Here is an 18,645-nt window from a genome sequence, read left to right as displayed (position 1 = left end):
ATTCCGTGTCCCTCACCATCTTCCAGTCCTGCATCAAGACCCATCCCTTCACCTCTGCCTATCCTTAGCCCCACGTCCCCCTCCCTTTTTCATCTGTGCATTAATTGCCTCATATTGTGTTTTGAATTGAATTCTGTCATTACTTTGTGTACTAGTCATGTCTCTACTATTTATTTCATTCCCCTTACATGTTTTTCCTCTACCTGCTAAATTTTTGTACGGTGTCCTTGAGACTCTTGAAAGGCGCCCATAAATAAAAATTTATTATTATTATTATTATTATTATTTATTTAGCGGCTTTGCCATTGGATGAGCGATTTAAAAAAAACAAAAAAAAAACTAATTATTGTCATATTTTTGGACAAATATGCAAATAATAGTATAATCAATCTTACAGACTTGATGAGATGAATGATCAGTCATTCCACTGAGCTGTGCCTGTAAATCCCAGACATTTGAGAAACTAAGGTCCATTGATATTTAAAGGAAACCCAAGAGCCTTCCATGTATTATTAACTACTGTGTTAGTGTGGTGTTGCAGAATAAGCAATGGAGCACCCCTGGGACACAAATATTAAAGTTTTTGGATGAAAATCTGCTAAGATTTCAGCATCTTGACAAATGCCACTTAAAAAATATTAGGATTATGTACCAGCCGCAGATTGCCATTGTTCTAAATAATTGCATAGATTTCTATGGTGGCTTAAACAATATTTATACTTTGCTAAGTACATGGTTCAAAGGAAACTCCTGAAGCACTATGGGTCAGGTGCTCTTCAGCCTTGCCTGACCAGAGCTCTAACAAGCAAAATGGGATTATTAAACACTCCTGGAGATCTCCTGATTGCCAAAAGTCCCCAAATTCCCATACTGTCCTTTCTGTCCTGGGCCTCCTATCTGAGTGAGGCCACACGTAAATTGGAGGAACAGCACCTCATGTTTTGCTTGGGCAGCTTACAACACAGCATTATGAATATTGATTTTTCTAATTTCAAGTAACCTTTACATTCCATCTCTCCCTGTCCCGTCCCCCCCCCACCCTAATCGTTCTGTTAGTTCCACTGTTTGCATCCATATATCCGTTTGTTATCACCTCTTCCACAGCCAACAATGGACCATTGTGGGCTCCACCTTTCCTTGGTTATCTGTTCTGAACCTTTTCATACATCTCGTTTCCCTCTCCCCTGTCTGAAGAAGGGTCTCGACCCAAAATGTCATCTATTCCTTTTCTCCAGAGATTCTGAATGACCCCGCTGAGTTACTCCAGCATTTTGTATCTCCTGGATATATAATGCTGTGCTGTGGTGACACTGGAATGTCAGTAAAATGACGTGCAGAAAATTCTGACTTGTACTCTGAAAGAATCAGAGTACAATTACAAATCCCATCTTCCCAAACGTTGTATAAGAGTACTTTCAGCCAGATAAGTCGCTTAGTCCTGTCATGGTTGTTGGTAGTAGATCAAGAGGCAGCACACACATATTTAGTTCAACATTAAATCATATTGATTAATCGAGATCCTTTTTATAAAATATACTATCAATACAATAAATGTTATCTTCTGACAACAAGCATGATACACCTTTTATTGCATTTTCACTGGAGAGCAATGGATATTTAAATTATTGCTCATCTTGTCATGGACAAAAAAGCTCCCCAATGAAGGGATATAATTTAATTCTAATACAGATTCTTTAGTAATGTAAAGCTAAATATTTAGAATTTGTTTCATCTCATCAATTTAACCACATCATATACGAAGCAAACACTTTGGTTCTTCACCAGTATCACTTCCACAAGAGTACGTTGTGCTTTTTTCCCCTCACTAATTTAACAAATTAGTTCTGAAGCAGGACATAGAACAGTGACGGGATTAATCTAATATTGCTTTCAACAGAATAATTCAGTGACAAATATGGCAAATTAACTGTTTATGCCAGATATCATGGATTAAAGCACAGGCTCGCTGTAGAGGTGGAAAGGATGATTACCAAAATTGGAGAAAAGAATACGAAATGACAACAGGAAAAGAAATTTTTAAAAAAAACACCAATTCGCAGCAAATCTAACATTCAAATATCAGACTGATATCGATCTCTTCCCTATATCCAAGTTGAATTTTTGGGTCAAATACTTCAAGTTGAAATACTTGACGTTTGGCTACAGTCGAGTAACCAATGGAAGGAACCGATTATTTGGTTAATATGCAAGTTGAATGCAAGTCAGAGACAACTGCACAGATTAGAAATAAAAACAGAAAATGTTTGGGACCTTCAGCAGGTGAAGATGCGTGGGTGGAAAGAGAAGACGAGATTAATATTTCAAATCAGAGACTCCTCAACCTAATCTTTGTCCTGAAACGTTCACCATTTCTTTCCACAGACGCCACCTGGCCTGATGACTCTACAACTATTTGTTTTTATTATTTCATATTTTGAGCATCTGCAGCTTTTAAAAATATATTTATTTTCATCAGCAGATTAAACTAGGCCTTGAGTTTGATGTGCACTTGGATCTCCAAGACTAAAGGAAATATTCTTGTGGTGAAGGGTGTGGGGGTTGAGATTTGGAAATGTTAGCCATAAAGCTTACTTCCAACACCAGCTGACAGCAACAAGTCTTGAATAACCAATGGCAGTGCAAGCCTTATGGAAAAGTGAACATCATAAGCAATAAATGCCAAACTCCATGGCAATGTCATACAAAAGTTGTACAGGTCATACATTCAAAATAGTGAAAGTTTAACCTTGATTTGCCACTGTAGGAAAAGATTGGAAGCGGAGGTGAAAATGTGTGAGCACTTCAAGAATTAGATGGATGAAGATTTTCTTTGATTGGTAAATTAAATAGGCAAGGGGCCTTTTGCATCTTATTCACCTTGAAAAATATCACTTCTGTATGTTAAGATTTAGAATTTACACATACAGGTCTCCTATTTCCCCTCCATTCCTGTGCTCATGAAGGCACTATTTAAAATTCTCTGAACAGCTACAGAAGTCACATTCAAATTAAATTGTTCCATTGGTCATCGGAGCTGTATTTTGGTCCTAACGTACAACTGATGTTACATTCTGATATTTCCACATTTAGTCTTCATTTCTAAAGTACTGTCACTGGGCTCGGTAACATGAAGCAAAACACTCCAGAAGTTTAAGTGACATATACCAAAAGGGTAGGTGACACAGAGAGTGGTAAAAAAAGACTGAATACTCATTCTCCCCACAGAAAGGAAAACCCAACACATTTGGAGGGAATATGCCTGAAAGTGTGAATTGATATTAATCAGAGATGCTGGTGTGGATTGAAGTGGCTTTTCTTTACTCCTTTTACACTTGCTCAGACTCACTGGAAATTTGGTATTTGCTACATCAGTCTAACTGACTACTATTACTCTAGTAGTCCAGCTGACTACTATTGTGCACCCTCATATTGTATGAAGTTGAAGCACAAATCACCTCTACATGCACACAGATCACTTTAAACGAGGATCATCTCTATGGCACAACTTCAAAAATACTAACCCATTAAATATGCTGAATTTTCTTTAAATCACAATCTTTGGCTGATAAATCTGAAATGCACTTCAAATGGGTCTACTGCAGCATTTAAGTTTCAGGAAGCTAGCTGATTGGGCTACTATAGAGCTGTGCTTGTATTTGGAGCAGCAATGGAAGAAAATGGGCTATGGAGAAATGTAACTAGAATATATTGGGAGAAAGTGCAGCAGTCCAACTACATCATAACAGAAAAAGATAGATTAAAGATTTTTGGCTGCAGTGTGGATCACTATCCATTTTGATTGGGGTTAGATGTTCAAAATGTTAAACTCAAGCCTGAAGTACAATGATCTACACAATATTAATCCAGCTTTTCCTGCTAGGCTCATCATCTGTCATCATCACATATACAAATTAAAATGCGAAACATTAAATTGAAGAGGGAAGGAGGGAGAATATCCTCTGGCTTTTATGTCAAAAATGTAAATTATTCCCATCACCTTTCAACCAACTCTTAATTAGGTTTAAATTAAAAGTTCTGGGGGGGGGGGGGGGGGGGGGGGGGGAGGTAGGAAAGACAGTTTTGTTAATGCAACAGTGAATAGGAAAGAAAGATTTAAAAAATATACATCCCTGAGAGAAAACAATTGAGTAGGTAGAGCTGATTGATGTATGTATGGCTTCCATCGCCAATGCCAAAACAAAGTATGCTTTAGCCTATCACTAGTTTCAAAAACTATGAGCTAGTTGCTGCCTGAACACTCAAAGCTTGCACAAACAACCTTTGGAGTCTTATTCCTCAACAAACAGAACAATGAGTAATACATTTACAAGATTTCTTCAACAATAATATTTCATTAAACATTAAACGTCAAATGGAATAAATTTTCTGCTTAAATAGTGCACAAGCTGGTAGATGAAAATGTCTGATGCATCGGGATTTTGGAAGGCAACAGCATTTTCCAACAATGAATAAATCCTAAAAAAACCTTCCTCCCTTCTAAACGTTTAGTAACAAGAGCAGCTGTAAATGCTGTATTCTTTCATAAATCATAGCTTCTGGTCCCACCATTATCTATATAAAATAGGAGTGTTTTTACAATTTGAAGAGCATAAATAACTGATATTATAAGGATAACTGTTGAGACAGTAGCTTGTGTGGAAGGCATGATTGTATATATAATGTCAATCTAGAATAGCATCTGTCGGATTCCATTTCACATCTTGTACAGGAACTGCATTTGTTACCCGCGCACTAAATCACGGGTGCCGATCTGTCATTTGTTACTGTTGGTCGGAGTTTTACAGTTGCAAAAGGATTTCCTCCGCTGTAACAAAAGAGAAAGAATGAGTAGAAACAAGGAACCGCAGAGGGTGTTTTACAAAAAAAGACTGCTGGAGTAACCCAGCGGCTCAGTCAGGCAGCAAGAATGAGTGTTTCCACCATCACCATGGAAGACCGCAAACATCCGCACAATACCATCAGGTGAGGACAAATTAATTGTATTTGGCCCCAATGTAAAATGACGCTATGTACCAAAAAAAGGGTTTTGCAAATATTAGGTGTCTGGATTTCAGTGCTATTTTGTTATTTTTATGTCTACGTTTTTTGGCAGCTCCGTTCATGCAAGCAAAGGGAATTGCTCTGAGATATTCAGCAGAGAGTTTGCTCATATCATAGTGGATGCTTCTAGTTTTGTTTTATTCATTATATATGAGAAAATTCAAAGAGGTAGCAAAGCTTTTTCAAACTATGTATGTTGTACGAAAACAAAGCTTAGCAGGAACTGTTTCCAAGCAGCAAACAATGTACAGTGGGAAACCACACTGATAACATGGCCAACAAAGCACTCCAACAGCTCTACTTTGTCCAAAGGTGGAGGAAATTATGCATGAAGATAGACACAAAGTGCTGGAGTAACTCAGCGGGTCAGGCAGCATCTCTGGACAGAAAGGAAGGTTTCCTACTTGAAACGTCACCCATCCTTTCTTGCCAGAGATGCTGCCTGACTCTGAGTAACTCCAGCACTTTGTGTCTATCTTCGGTAAAAAACTGCATCTACATTTCCTTCCTACACGGGAAATTCAGCATGTCCTTAATGATTCTTACCAACAGATGCACCACAGAAAACATCCCATCTGGATGCATCACTGCTTGATATGACAACTGGTCGATTCAAGACCACAAGAAACTGCAGAGAACAATGAAGGCTGCGGACCAGCCTCCACGCTATTCACTCCATCGAAAATTGTCACTGCCTTTGGAAAGCAGCTAACATAATCAAGGACCGCTCCCACTCCAGTCATTCTCCCTTCCCCTGCTGGGCAGAGGATGCAAAAACTTGAAAGCACGTTCCACCAGATTGAAGACTTTCGGTCCTGCTGTTATCAGAATCTTGAACAGTCCTCTCAAACATCAAGAATTATTTATCTGCCAATCTACCTCGCTGCAACCCCTGCACTTAAAAAAAAAAAAAATCCGCACCCTCTCTAGCTGTAACACCACATACTACATCATATTTTTTTCTTTTGCATTACCTTGATGTATGTATGTACTGGTGTGAGGTATAATCTGCCTAAATGTAACGCAAAACAAAGTTTGTCCACTGTATCTTGGTACATGTGACAATAGTAATAAACCAAATAGCACTTGAATTATGGTGGATGAAGTTTGAAGTGCGGAGTGGCAAATCAGTCACTGCAGGACAACCCGCCTCTGACTTGCTTTTGCAGCCAGTTTTTATATGGCTGCTCCAGGTGCATTTTTGGCTCCAAGAGGTTGATGGTAAGGGATCGATAATGGTAAATATGCTGAATGTCAATGTCAAGGGAAGTATTAGGTTCTCTCTAATGTGAAAGTAGCTTTGCGTCATGATATAGTAGTATAAAATGTTACCCGTCATTCATCAGGTCATGCCTAAACAAGGAGCCAGTATGCAACAAGATCCCCTCAGGTTGCCTCACGTTCTGTGGAGCTGCAAATACCATCCCACATCTAACCTATTTACAGGGAAGAAGTCATTGGCGAAGCAGTGTGGATTTGTTATACTGAGAACGGTGGCAGCATGGTGGTGCACCGGTAGAGCTGCTGCAGTAACAGAGACCCGCGTTCAATCCTAACAATGGGTGCTGTCTATTACAGAGTTTGTACTTTCTCCCCGTGACCGCGTGGGTTTTCTCCGGGTGCTCCAGTTACCTCCCACACTCAAAAGACCTACAGCTTTGTAGGGTAATTGGCTTAGGTAAAATTGTAAATTGTCCCGAGTGTGTAAGATAGTGCTGGTGGACGAGGTGATTGGTGATCAGTACTGATATGGTGGGCTGAAGGGCCTGTTTCTGCACTGTATCTCTAAAGTAAAGTCTAAAGTCTGTGTTGGTTTGTTATATTGAGAGGTCCTGTAGTAATAAACAATAAAGCTATTTAAAAATACTTCTGTTATTTCCATGGGGGTTATACCCACTCTGCTTTATTCCTGTTCAGTTATGTTGTGAATCAGGCTGGATTAGTTCTGTAGAAAGCAATGTTGGCACTGCATTTAAACAGGTTAGTTAGAGCAAATCAAAGTACACTTTCAACACCCAGCAGGTCAGGCAGCATGCATGGAAAGAGAAATAGAACATTTCAAGTTGAATATCACTCAAGAGAACTAGAAAAGAGTAAAAGTTAGTTTTAAATTGCAGAAAAGGTGGAGGAGGTCAAAGGGTTGGGATGGATAGGTCAAAGGGACTATTTAACAAGGGGGATGTGGGCCAAACACAGGCAAATGGGACTAGCTTACATGAGGTATCTTGGTTGGCATTGACAAGTTGGGCCAAAAGGCCAGTTTCTGTGTTGTATAATTCTGTCTCTCTCTATCTTGTTAGGTTTTGGCTAGGGTTGGTTTGGAGAGTGCAGGAACTAATGTCCTGACAAGGCAGAAAGGAGTGTGGGAACCGATGTCATAAGATAGAATGGAGCACAGTAAACATCACCTGGTGAGCCAGATGCCAATCGTCAGGGAATTTCTGGGTGGTCAGCTAGCAGATATTTTTAATGCACTACACAAAGTAATCACTCATTCTATATTTATTTTCTCCAAAGAAGGGACACAGTGAATATCAAATGCTGCTGATTCAGTCTGCAGTGACAATTCCAAGCTTTTTGTTGCCTGTCGCTAACTCTCCATCCCATTCCCACTCTGACCCACACCTTTGATCTGTTGTAACAAAGCCCAAAGCAAGTTTGAGGACAGAACCTCATTGTCTGTCTGGGCACCTACCAGTCATAATACCGAATTCTCCATTTCAACCATCATTCTCTCTGCAACGTAAAAGTTATTTTGATCTGAAACTTTAGTTAAAAAATTTATTTTGAATCTTTGACTCTAATGCTTCCTGACCTGCCAGCATTGTGGCTTTGTGGTAGAATTCTAGCATTTGATTTTCCTAATATGCTATTGTTGAGCACACGCTACTGGGAAGATTATGAAGTTGTAGCAATATCTCTTACCTGAGGAAAGGTGGCTTCATAGTGCCATTCACTTCTGAACTCTGAAAGAAGGAAATGTAAATTTCATAATGCACAGGTAATAAAATATATTAAAATATCTAAGCTTAACTACATTAAATTTACCATTCAGGGTTTTCTGATCGTAATGCATTGTAGACATTGTACTGTGTTTATTCAGTAGAATCAGTTTCAAAGTATATGTAGGCCATTCAGTACCAAGGTGAGAATACTTTCTGACTACGGTGAGTTAATGGATTCAGAGTATATGCTAGACAAGGACTGACTTTTAAAAAAAACATTAACCAGAAAATGGCTGAATAGTCTAATTTCTGTTCCTAACTCAAATACACGGACTATGATCCCGTCAGGCAACTTTTGCTAAATTCCAACAAATGGTAAAATTATAGAAATTTCCATAAATTTATGTCCAGTTAAAATTATAATTATAATTTGACCATCTTTGCCAGTGGTGGGAAACTCTGATCTTAACCTACAGATAACTTTGATTTAACAATGGTTAATCACCAGGAAGCCCTCATATGCCTTGAGTATTAGAAAGGCGCTATATAAATCCCATCCATTATATGTCAGCCATTTAGATGAAAATACATTGACCTGAAACATCAACTCTTGTTTCTCTCTATCACGAGCCGACAGACCTGCTGACTGTAGCCATTTCCATTTTTATTTCACATGTTCAGCATCTGCAGTTTTTGCTTTTCTAATCTAACAGAGCAGTGATAAGTAAAGTCAGATATAATTTAGAGGACATGCAATACATTTCTGTTACTCGTCCAGGCTTTTTCTTCCTTACTTTTCAAAAGTAGTATAAAACACTGCTTGAATGGATCCGCAATACATATTCTAAAGCTGACAGATCGGTTGGTGGTGATGGATGGAGCTAATTTACAGATTGGGAGATATTAGAATTTAGCATTTTTGGGTTGGAACTTTTTCTCCACGACTGAATTCAAGTGATAATCAGTATTTTTTTTAAAGTATAGAATATTTTAAAAATGAACAAAATTAACACGTTCAAATTTAAAAACTGTTTTATTTTATTTGGACACTACATTTATCGGTGAAAGGGGATCAAGTTCCTTCCTGTCACTTAAGAGGCTTAATGTTCCTGTCATGCAATACAAACCACAATCACACGATGGCAGTATTTAGTCAGAAAATTGGCACAGAGATCAGCTGTTCCCAATAAACCGATTCTCTAAACTTTATTTTAGAGATACAGCGCGGAAACAGGCCCATTGACCCACTGAGTCCGCACCGACCAGCGATCACCCCGTACACTAATACTAACCCACGCACCCTAGGGACAATTTTACAACTTGCCAAAGCCAATTAACCTCCAAACCTGTACGTCTTTGGAGTATGGGAGGAAACCGGAGTACTTGGAGAAAACCCAAGCGGTCACAGGGAGAACGTACAAACTACATACAGACAGCACCCGTAGTCAGGATCAAACCCAGGAATCTGGCGCTGTCAGACCACAACTGTACCGCTGCGCCACCCAATTCCTTAACTGTGAAATTTGATGTAGGGTCTCGATCCGAAATGCCACCTATTCCTTTTCTCCAGAGATGCTGCCTGACCCGCTGAGTCACTCCAGCATTTTGTGTCTATCTTTCTTAACTATGAAATGTGGATACAAGGAACTGTAGATGCTGATTTATAAAAACATTGTCCTTAACTATAAAACCATTTTTTTTTTAAATGGTAGCATACTCGTAAGTTCCACCTTTCCACACCAATGTTAAAAAATAAAGCAAGAGCAGCAAAAAAGAAAATTACAATTCTGGAAAGAAAAACACCAACACGAGAGAGAAACTAGCAGGCAATAGATCTAAAAAACAAATAAAAAATAAAGTTTACCCTGGAAATGGAAAAAGGATCTAGTTGTTATGGTCCACATTGACACTAACAACACAAGCAGAACTGGGAAGGATATTTTGCAGAGGGATTACGAGTGGCTTGGGGCAAAATTGAAAAGCAGAACCATGAAGGTCATTACATAGCCACGTGCAAATTGGCTGAAGGTAAATAAGATTGCAGAAGTTATGGCTCAAAGGTTGGTGTGAGAGAAGTGATTTCTGGCTCATGAGGTACTGAGGGAGGATGAATAGAGCTGCTCTGCTGGGATGAGTTTTATTTACACTGTGCTGAGAGTAATGTTATGGGAAATCGCATAACCAAGATCATAGACATAACTTCAAACTAACTGGGTAGAACGGTTCAAGTAATGGGAAGTTTATGGAATTAAAAACTAATTAAGTAATGAAGAGGCGAGTTAAAATCAAAGGAAAGGGCAGAAAGTATGCAGCAGAAATGATATCCAAATAACTTTAAATTATTAAAGTCAAAGCTCAAGATTCTTTATCTGAATACACTCAGCATTTGTAACAAGATAAATGAAGTAACAGCACTAACAGAGATAAGTATAGGAGTCGGGACGTCACATTAGAGTTGTTTAAGCTGTTGGTAGGAGCAAATTTGAAGTCCTGTGTGCACTCCAGGCCATCTTGCTACAGGAAGAATGTCATTAACTGGAAATGGTGCAAAAGAAGACTTGATGTTACCAAAGTTTTAAGGTTTGAGTTACAAGGATAGGCAAGGACTTAGCTTTTTTCCCTCTGGAACGTAGGAGGCTGAGGGGTGACCTTATAGATGTATACAAAATCACGAGATAAGGTGAATTACCCAGATAAGGTCCTTTACTCAGAGTAGGCGAATCTAAAATCAGAGGACATAGGATTAAGGTGAGAGGGGAAAGGTTTAAAAGGAATCTGAGGGTCAACTGTTTCCACACAGAGGGTGGTACGCTTATGGAATGTGCTGCCAGAGAAAGTAGTAGAAGCAGGTACAATTACAACATTTAAAAGATACTTGAACAGGTATATGGATAGGAAAGGGTTCGGGATAGGGGCCAGTTCAGGCAAGTGGGACTAGCTCAGTCAGGCAACATGTTCGGCATGGACGAGTTGGGCTGAAGGGCTTGTTTCATGCTGTACATGCATTTTACGTATCTATATGTTAGATAGCTATTACAGGAATACAGTTGTGGGGTGACCAGAACTGGGAACTCAATATTCCAGATTTTTCAATGTTCCAATAGGCAACAACAGAAAGGAGGTGGGTGGCATTGTTAACCAAGGACGGAATTAGTGAAGAGGTGAGTTATGATATAGATGCAGTGGATTGTTATGTGGAATCAGAGGAGTGTAAATAAACGATAGCAGGTAAAGGCAGATTGGTGGGGGTGGTCTATTGCCCCCCAATTTGTTGCCTCATAATAGGTAGAAGTATAAATGGCATGTCAGAAGGGAACAGCAATTAACACAAGCAATTTTAATCTACATATTAATTGGATTTATCAAACAATCAATTGAACCAGGTCTGTTTTTAGAGCAACAGTGTATATTATACTCTGGAACAGGCTATTTTAGAGTTTGTCATGTGCAATGAGGTAGGATTAATGAGAGAGTTTGTAGTAATGTTTCTATGGGAGAAGTGATCATATGAGAGAACTAAATATATATTGTTTGAGGGTGAATACCTTGGGTCCAACTCTAGTGTCCTCAACTTAAAGGCAATTACAAAGGTATGGAGAAAGAGTTATCTAAAATATATTGGGGGTGAAAGGCAAAGGTGAGCAGCGGTAGATAGTTCATAATGCTCACCGGCAATTCATCCAAACCAGAAAGAGGGATTCAATTGGAAAGATGGCAAAAGATTAAATAAAAAATTAAAGCAAACAATAATAAAAGTTATTGGACTGGGAATAATTCAGGAAAAGCTGTTAATATGGAGGACAAAATGATTAAATGTAAATTGACATGATATCAAAACAAGCAGAAAGACATATAGATATATAAAGATGAAGAGAATGGTTTAGATAAGTGTGGAATTCCTTAAGGGAGCGATTTGGGAATTAATAGCAGGAGCAAAGACTAGGCAGATAACTTAAGTGGAGTAGTACAGAGGAGATTCATCAGAATTATTTCTAGGATGAAGCTTTTCAGCAACAAGGAGAGTGTAGAAAGGCTGAGTATGTTTTCTGTGGCATGGAGGGGATAAGGGGACATCGAATTGAGGTACACATATGGTGAAAAGTGAAATACTTGTCTCTTTACCAGAGGGAGATTGAAACCTGGAACCTGCCCAAGGAGATGGAAGAGGCAAGTTCTCTCAACATTTAACAATATTTAAATGAGGATGTGAAACAGCATGGCATAGAACGGCAAGGGCCGAAAGGTAACATTTAGTACATGGGGATTTGTAGGGTCTGCTTTTGTCCTTGTCAGTACATGGCCGACATGATGACCTTCCAGCATAACTGGTCAGCTGAGACGGGAAAAGTTGTTTGCCTGAAATTGCTGAATTCATTGTTGAGAGCTGAGGGCTGTAGAGTAACCTGATGGAACAAAATACTTTCCCTCGGGCTTTTGTTGTGATTTGTTTGAACAATGCAAGAGACGAAATGCAGGTCTCAGTAGAACTAGGAGGAGGAATTAAAGTAACATGGAAACCAGTGTGAATGGGTGATCGATGGTCAGCATGGTGGGCTGAAGGACCTGTTTCCATGCTGCATCTCTAAGCTCTAACATGAAACTGGAAGTTCAAGGTCACCCCTGAAGACTAAAAGCAAGCGTTCTTCAATGCAGTTAACTGACCTGTGTTTGCTTTCTCCACTGTGGAGGAGAACAGAAGAGAGCACAATAAATTGTATGTGCAAATGAATTGAAATGCTGATTAATTGGGAAAATGTCCAAGATTTGGAACAGTGGGAAGGTGTTGCATCTCTTATGGTTGCATGGGAAGGGGAGTGACTGTTCATGGAGATAACAGAATGAACCAAGGAGTTAAGGGGAAATAACCATTCAGAATACTGAAAAGGTTGGGGAAAGAAGGAGTGCTGACTGCCAGCTTCTTGTTGAAAGTGGTGGCAATAACAGAGTATGATCCATAGTATGTGGGGCTGGTGAGGTGGAAGATGAGGATGGAGAGAACTCCTGTTTTGCAGGTATGCATCGGTAGAGAAATCCATTCCTTGGAGATCTCGGTGCAGCAGGGGTTGCACAAGGAATATACCATAGGAGATGATCTGGTGTTAGTGGTTGGGTGAAAAACAGCGATTTTTCGTGAATCGAAGAAAATCCCTACAACAATGTTTCTAATAAAATAGAATTTCTGGATTTCAGTGCCAACACAAAAAAGGGAACAATATTTCCAACATCAAAAAAATATCCCCACTCACAATAATAATAATAAATTTTATTTATGGGCGCCTTTCAAGAGTCTCAAGGACACCTTACAAAAATTGAGCATGTAGAGGAAAAACATGTAAGGGGAATGAAATAAATAGTAGAGACATGACTAGTACACAAAGTAAAGACAGAATTCAATACAAAACACAGTATGAGGCAATTAATGCACAGATGAAAAGGGACGGGGACGTGGGGCTAAGGATAGGCAGAGGTGAAGAGATGGGTCTTGAGGCGGGACTGGAAGATGGTGAGGGACACGGAATTGCGGATCAGTTGGGGGAGGGAGTTCCAGAGCCTGGGAGCTGCCCTGGAGAAGGCTCTGTCCCCAAAAACTGCGGAGGTTGGACTTGTGGATGGAGAGGAGACCGGCTGATGTGGATCTGAGGGACCGTGAGGGTTGGTAGGGGGAGAGGAGGTCAGTGAGAAATGGGTGGGCCAGATGGTGGAGGGCTTTGTAGGCGAGGACCAGGATTTTGTAGGTGATCCGGTGGGAGATGGGAAGCCAGTGAAGTTTTTTGAGGACTGGAGTGATGTGATGCCAGGATTTGGTGTGGGTGATGAGTCGGGCGGCTGCGTTCTGGACCAGTTGGAGTCGGTTGATGTAGGTGGAGCTGATGCCAAGGAGAAGTGAGTTGCAATAGTCCAGTCGGGAGTAGATGAAGGCATGGATGAGTCTTTCAGCTGCAGGCGGTGTGAGAGAGGGTCTGAGTTTGGCGATGTTGCGGAGATGAAAGAAGGAGGTTTTAATGACATGGCGGATGTGAGGCTCAAGGGAGAGGGTGGAATCAAAGATCACGCCAAGGTTGCGGGCCTGGGGAGATGGGGAGACAGTGGTGCCGTCGATGGTGAGAGTGGGGTTATTGATTTTGCTGAGTGGGGCTTTGGAGCCTATGAGGAGGAATTCTGTCTTATCGCTGTTGAGTTTGAAGAAATTATGTTGCATCCAGGTTTTTATAGCTGACAAACAGGTGTTGATATGGGAGAGGGGGGGGTTGTGGGGGGATTTGGTGACAAGGTAAATCTGGGTGTCATCAGCGTAACAGCGTAACAATAGTTTCCATCTTGTAAGCTAGGGGCACAAAATAAACTAGAGAATTTTTGTTCTTGATTATTATTGAGTATTGGTATTGGACGAAATGACCGCATGTTTAAACAACAAGTTTGCAAACGAAACACAGTTAACCAAAGGAGGTCTGAGAAGGTGAGAAGTGTACTTCTAAAAACATACATCAATGAGTGACCTCCAGAAAGAGCAGGAAATTTTAACAAAACAATTTCATATGATATAGAAGTATGGCAACTGGCAAAAATATAGTTGTTTTCAATATATTATTATTCTTTAAATTAAAATCTTACAAAATGGAAAATATATTTTTGTAAGGAAAGCAAGGTCAAACTTTATACAAATTTGGTGTTAGATAGATTGTGTGTTTTTTCCGCCCCAATAACTCTCATGAAACGTCATGATAGTGCAGCAGATTATTTCAGATGATAAAAAATGCAGAATTTAATGCTTGGGGACATGAGCAACTGAGTATCTTGCCTCATACTCCATGCCTTCTAACATTAAACATTAACTAGTAGCCTTATAATATTGAAGAAATTGGTTCTCATTTCAGACAGAATCACTCATACATGTCACATGAATCTTCAAGCAAGCTGCTGTGCCAAGCATTTCTTTCAATTGCAATAAATCCTTCATAGATTTAGAAAACAATTACAGGCGAAGGACATGCTGATCCAAATATCAAGACTCCAAGTTCCCAGCCTAATTTATCGCCGCCACTTAATGCACAAGTTGCAGTTTTTACACATCGGCTTTTAACACCTTTTCAAGCATTGCATTTTTTTTGCATTAACTTCCTAGCATTTATATTATTAATTATAAATGCATCTCAAAACAATGCAAGGGAGGACCCAGTTCCAAAGATAGCTCACAGGTGTGCACTAAAGCTTGGAAATGCATTAAAATATGTAAATTTTAATTTAGCTAAAGCAGTATGCTCAGGGCAACTACTCTTGGGGATCCTACTATTTATGGCAATGTTATCAGAAGGCATTTCTAGGTCAGACTCAGCACAATCTAATTCTATTTACCTTTCCTCATACTTCTCAGCTCATGCCTCAACGAAATACCTTCTAGACCAGTGAAAAATCCTGAATTTTGTACAGTAATCATTCTTGGGCTTAATAGATGGACAAATCTTGTCATCTGCACCCCAAATCAACTAATCCCAAAGACTAGTTATTCACCACGCTACGCTGGGTATCATTTTATATCGAATCCAAAAACAACTTAAATGGCTCAGTAAACATGAATTAGCATAGGATGAGTGGTGCAAATCAATTGAGATTTAATGCAGAAATGTAAGTTAGCAATATTTTCTGAATTATATATTTAAAACATAGAAAAGATTTCCCCCACTCCACGTCCCCGCCAGCCCTGGTCCTAAACTGAAAAATCACACAGATATTTAAAATATTTCTCGACAAATTCATTTTCAAAGCTGGTAATTTTCTCCTGTCAAAATTCACTTCACTTTAAACACTTTTGCTTTTACCAGCATTTAGGAACTGTTCCTTACAATTAATACGCCCATTCTTCATTTGACCCTTTAAATAGATATGTCTAATATGAACACCAGTATCATTTCAAATTAAAGTCTGCATCTTGTTAATGGAAAAAAAGTAATATTTTGTTTATAAAAATTGCAAGTTAATATGACCACGGATCAACTGGGAAAGTGATCCAAGGAACGACAGATGGAATTTAATTCTGACAAGTGTGAAATGTTGCACTTTGGAAAGTTAAACCAGGGCAAGATTTGTACAGTAAATAGCAAGGCATTGGAGAGAGTGTTTATGAACAGAGAGTCAAAAGGTGCATGTACATAGATCCTTGAAAGCAGCAACACAGGTAGATAGGGTGGTGAAGGCGGTGTGTGGCATACATTCTTTCATTGGTCAGGGCATTGGCAGCTTTATCCTGTAACTACACTGTGGATGGCTTGATTGTAAGCATGTACAGTCTTGTCACTGACTGGATAGCATGCAATAAAAAGCTTTTCACAGTACTTCTTTACACGTGACTATAAACTAAAACTAAACTAAACATTGAGTACAAGGAAAGCACAAGAGATTACACTGGAATCTGTCGCAAAAAAAAGAGCAGCTGAAGGAACTCAGTGGATCAGGCAGCCTCCATAGAGGGAAATGGCCTTTTGACATTTTGGGTTGAGACCTTTCATCTAGATTGCCAGACTGAGATGATCTTTTACTTTTATTAATTTATCATATACCATATTTTCAACCTCCAGTTTGAAAATAGCATGGATAACAATCACTTGTTGCTTCGAATTATGAACAGTCAGCGTATAAAAGTTATTAAAAAAGAACTAAAATGTTCCTATTTTCACATTAATTTTTTTAAACAAATTGCATGCAGTAAAGCAGCATTGTCCAGGAACAGGTCTGCAACCCTCTGGGCAAGTGCGTGGTGCATGCTGATCTGAAGCAGCAAAACAAAACCAATCCTTTCAAGTGTAGGACTCAATCAGATAAGAACAATCACATTAATTCATAAGAATTAATGGGGATTTATTTTGCTTTAATGAAATCAATGCTGAGCAAAGTCATTCACCATTGATTATTGTGAATTAATGACTAAATTCTCATGTGATTCCAAGTCTTGGAAGTAAAAAGATTATTTTTTCTGCCTCCTCCGTGTCAGCATGTTCAATGCGTTGGTCTCATATTACGACTCACTGGATGTACGGGGAAGAGAATAACAAAGGCGATAAACTGATTACAAATACATCTTCACTGATATTACTGAACAGGGTGCAGGCTTGATGGGCTGAGTGGCCTATTTTTGCTTTAATCTTCTTATATTCTGGATCTGCATTCAACACTAGAGAGCACATACATCAGTATTACTCCAGTGTTAATCCTCTCTAACTCTTGACTTTTGCAATTGTAAGCTAACTTTTGACCAATGCTGTATCAGCTCCATACTCCGCCTGGATGGCTCAACACATCACACAAGGGTATATCACTCACAGAACCTAAACATCACAGTTATCACAATCTGTGCACTCCACTTATTCCTTTAATTTGTTTAATTTTTTTTGCCACGGCCATCATTTCAAATGAAGGTGCATTTAAATTTTTTTTTTGCAGATGGTGGCGAATCTCCAGAATTCTCTATTCCAGAGGGTTGTGAAGGTCAGTTCATTATGAAAGTAAATGTAGGTAAGTTTGTGAAAGATCAGGGAATTGAGGGCTATGGAGAATTGGCACTGAAGACGAGCTGAGGCCTGCATTATCATATTGAAGGTGGATGGTTGCTTAACCCTGCTCTATGTTCCTTTATTAACCTTGTCATAGATCAATATATTTGTTACATCCTCTGATTTTGTTTGATATTTTGGTTCAAGTTTTGGCAGATTCTTCTCCCTGAAACAACCATTTAGTATTAATTTCTCGAGCCAATAAACTATTTTTTGATATCCATTTTCTTTAAAGGAATGGCACATTTGTATTCTAGTCAGGCCCATTTTCAAAATGTTACACCAGAAATCTGTACATCCTTTTGTACAAGTATAACAGGTAACAGTAAAAAAAACCCATGGACAGAGAAAAGTAATTCTTCATAATTCATGCCCGGTTAGAACACAACATTCTTTGTACTTGGCCATGCGTTGAAGTTCCAAATGTTGATTTTATCTTTGTTTACACTTGGATAACTGGGAACTAGCTGTTGTGTGAATACTTTCTCTAATATAAACTATGCATTTAACTCCAACCTTGGTTCATAGCAAAAAAATCAACCAGAAGGCGGGTATTTGGCAACTCTTGCCTGGACTACCATGCAATGTATTTAGTGTCCATAACTTTCCTATGAAGAGAATTTAAAAGATTCATCACCCTCTGGAAGAGGAAATTTCTCAGATTCTAAATGTACTTGCCACCTGCGGGCCAGATGATTTTGGGTTACAGGCCGCATTCAGCCCAGGGGCCAAAGGTTGCCGACCCCTGCTGTATGCTAACCTAGCAGTTCATGTAAGTGACACCCAGCTTCAAAGATTTAAGTCAATAATCCTCATACATTTATATGTTGATTTTCAAATCTTTTAATGAGAAGTATATTGGAGTGAAATTCTGATCAGCGGAATGTGACCCAAACTCATGAGACTTGGTGAGAGTTCATTCATTGAGTAAAAACACAAGAAACTACCTTCCTGTACTTTTCGTAACGAGACTGGTTATCTCGTTTTGCTTTTGCTTAATTAACATACGACACATAATGGTGGCCGACTAGGAAAAGGGGAGATGCAGCGAGACCTGGGTGTCATGGTACACCAGTCATTGAAAGTGGGCATGC

General features: G+C 39.2%; 1 protein-coding gene across 1 annotated transcript in view; it reads right to left on the bottom strand.

Annotated features, from left to right (window-relative positions):
• Nucleotides 1-1,482: 1,482 nt before the first annotated feature.
• Nucleotides 1,483-18,645, bottom strand: part of baiap2l1 (BAR/IMD domain containing adaptor protein 2 like 1) — a 99,642-nt gene continuing 82,479 nt past the window's right edge. The window contains exons 13-14 of the mRNA XM_033040555.1: nt 7,987-8,027; nt 1,483-4,825 (exon numbers count right to left, since the gene is read on the bottom strand). Of these exons, the coding sequence (XP_032896446.1) occupies nt 4,753-4,825; nt 7,987-8,027 (114 nt within the window). The 3' untranslated portion in view covers nt 1,483-4,752. The remainder of the gene's footprint in view (nt 4,826-7,986; nt 8,028-18,645) is intronic.

This window comes from Amblyraja radiata, chromosome 22, assembly GCF_010909765.2.
Source record: "Amblyraja radiata isolate CabotCenter1 chromosome 22, sAmbRad1.1.pri, whole genome shotgun sequence".
NCBI lineage: Eukaryota > Metazoa > Chordata > Chondrichthyes > Rajiformes > Rajidae > Amblyraja > Amblyraja radiata.
Note: the sequence above shows the minus strand (reverse complement) of the source record. Positions and strands in the feature narration are given on the sequence as shown.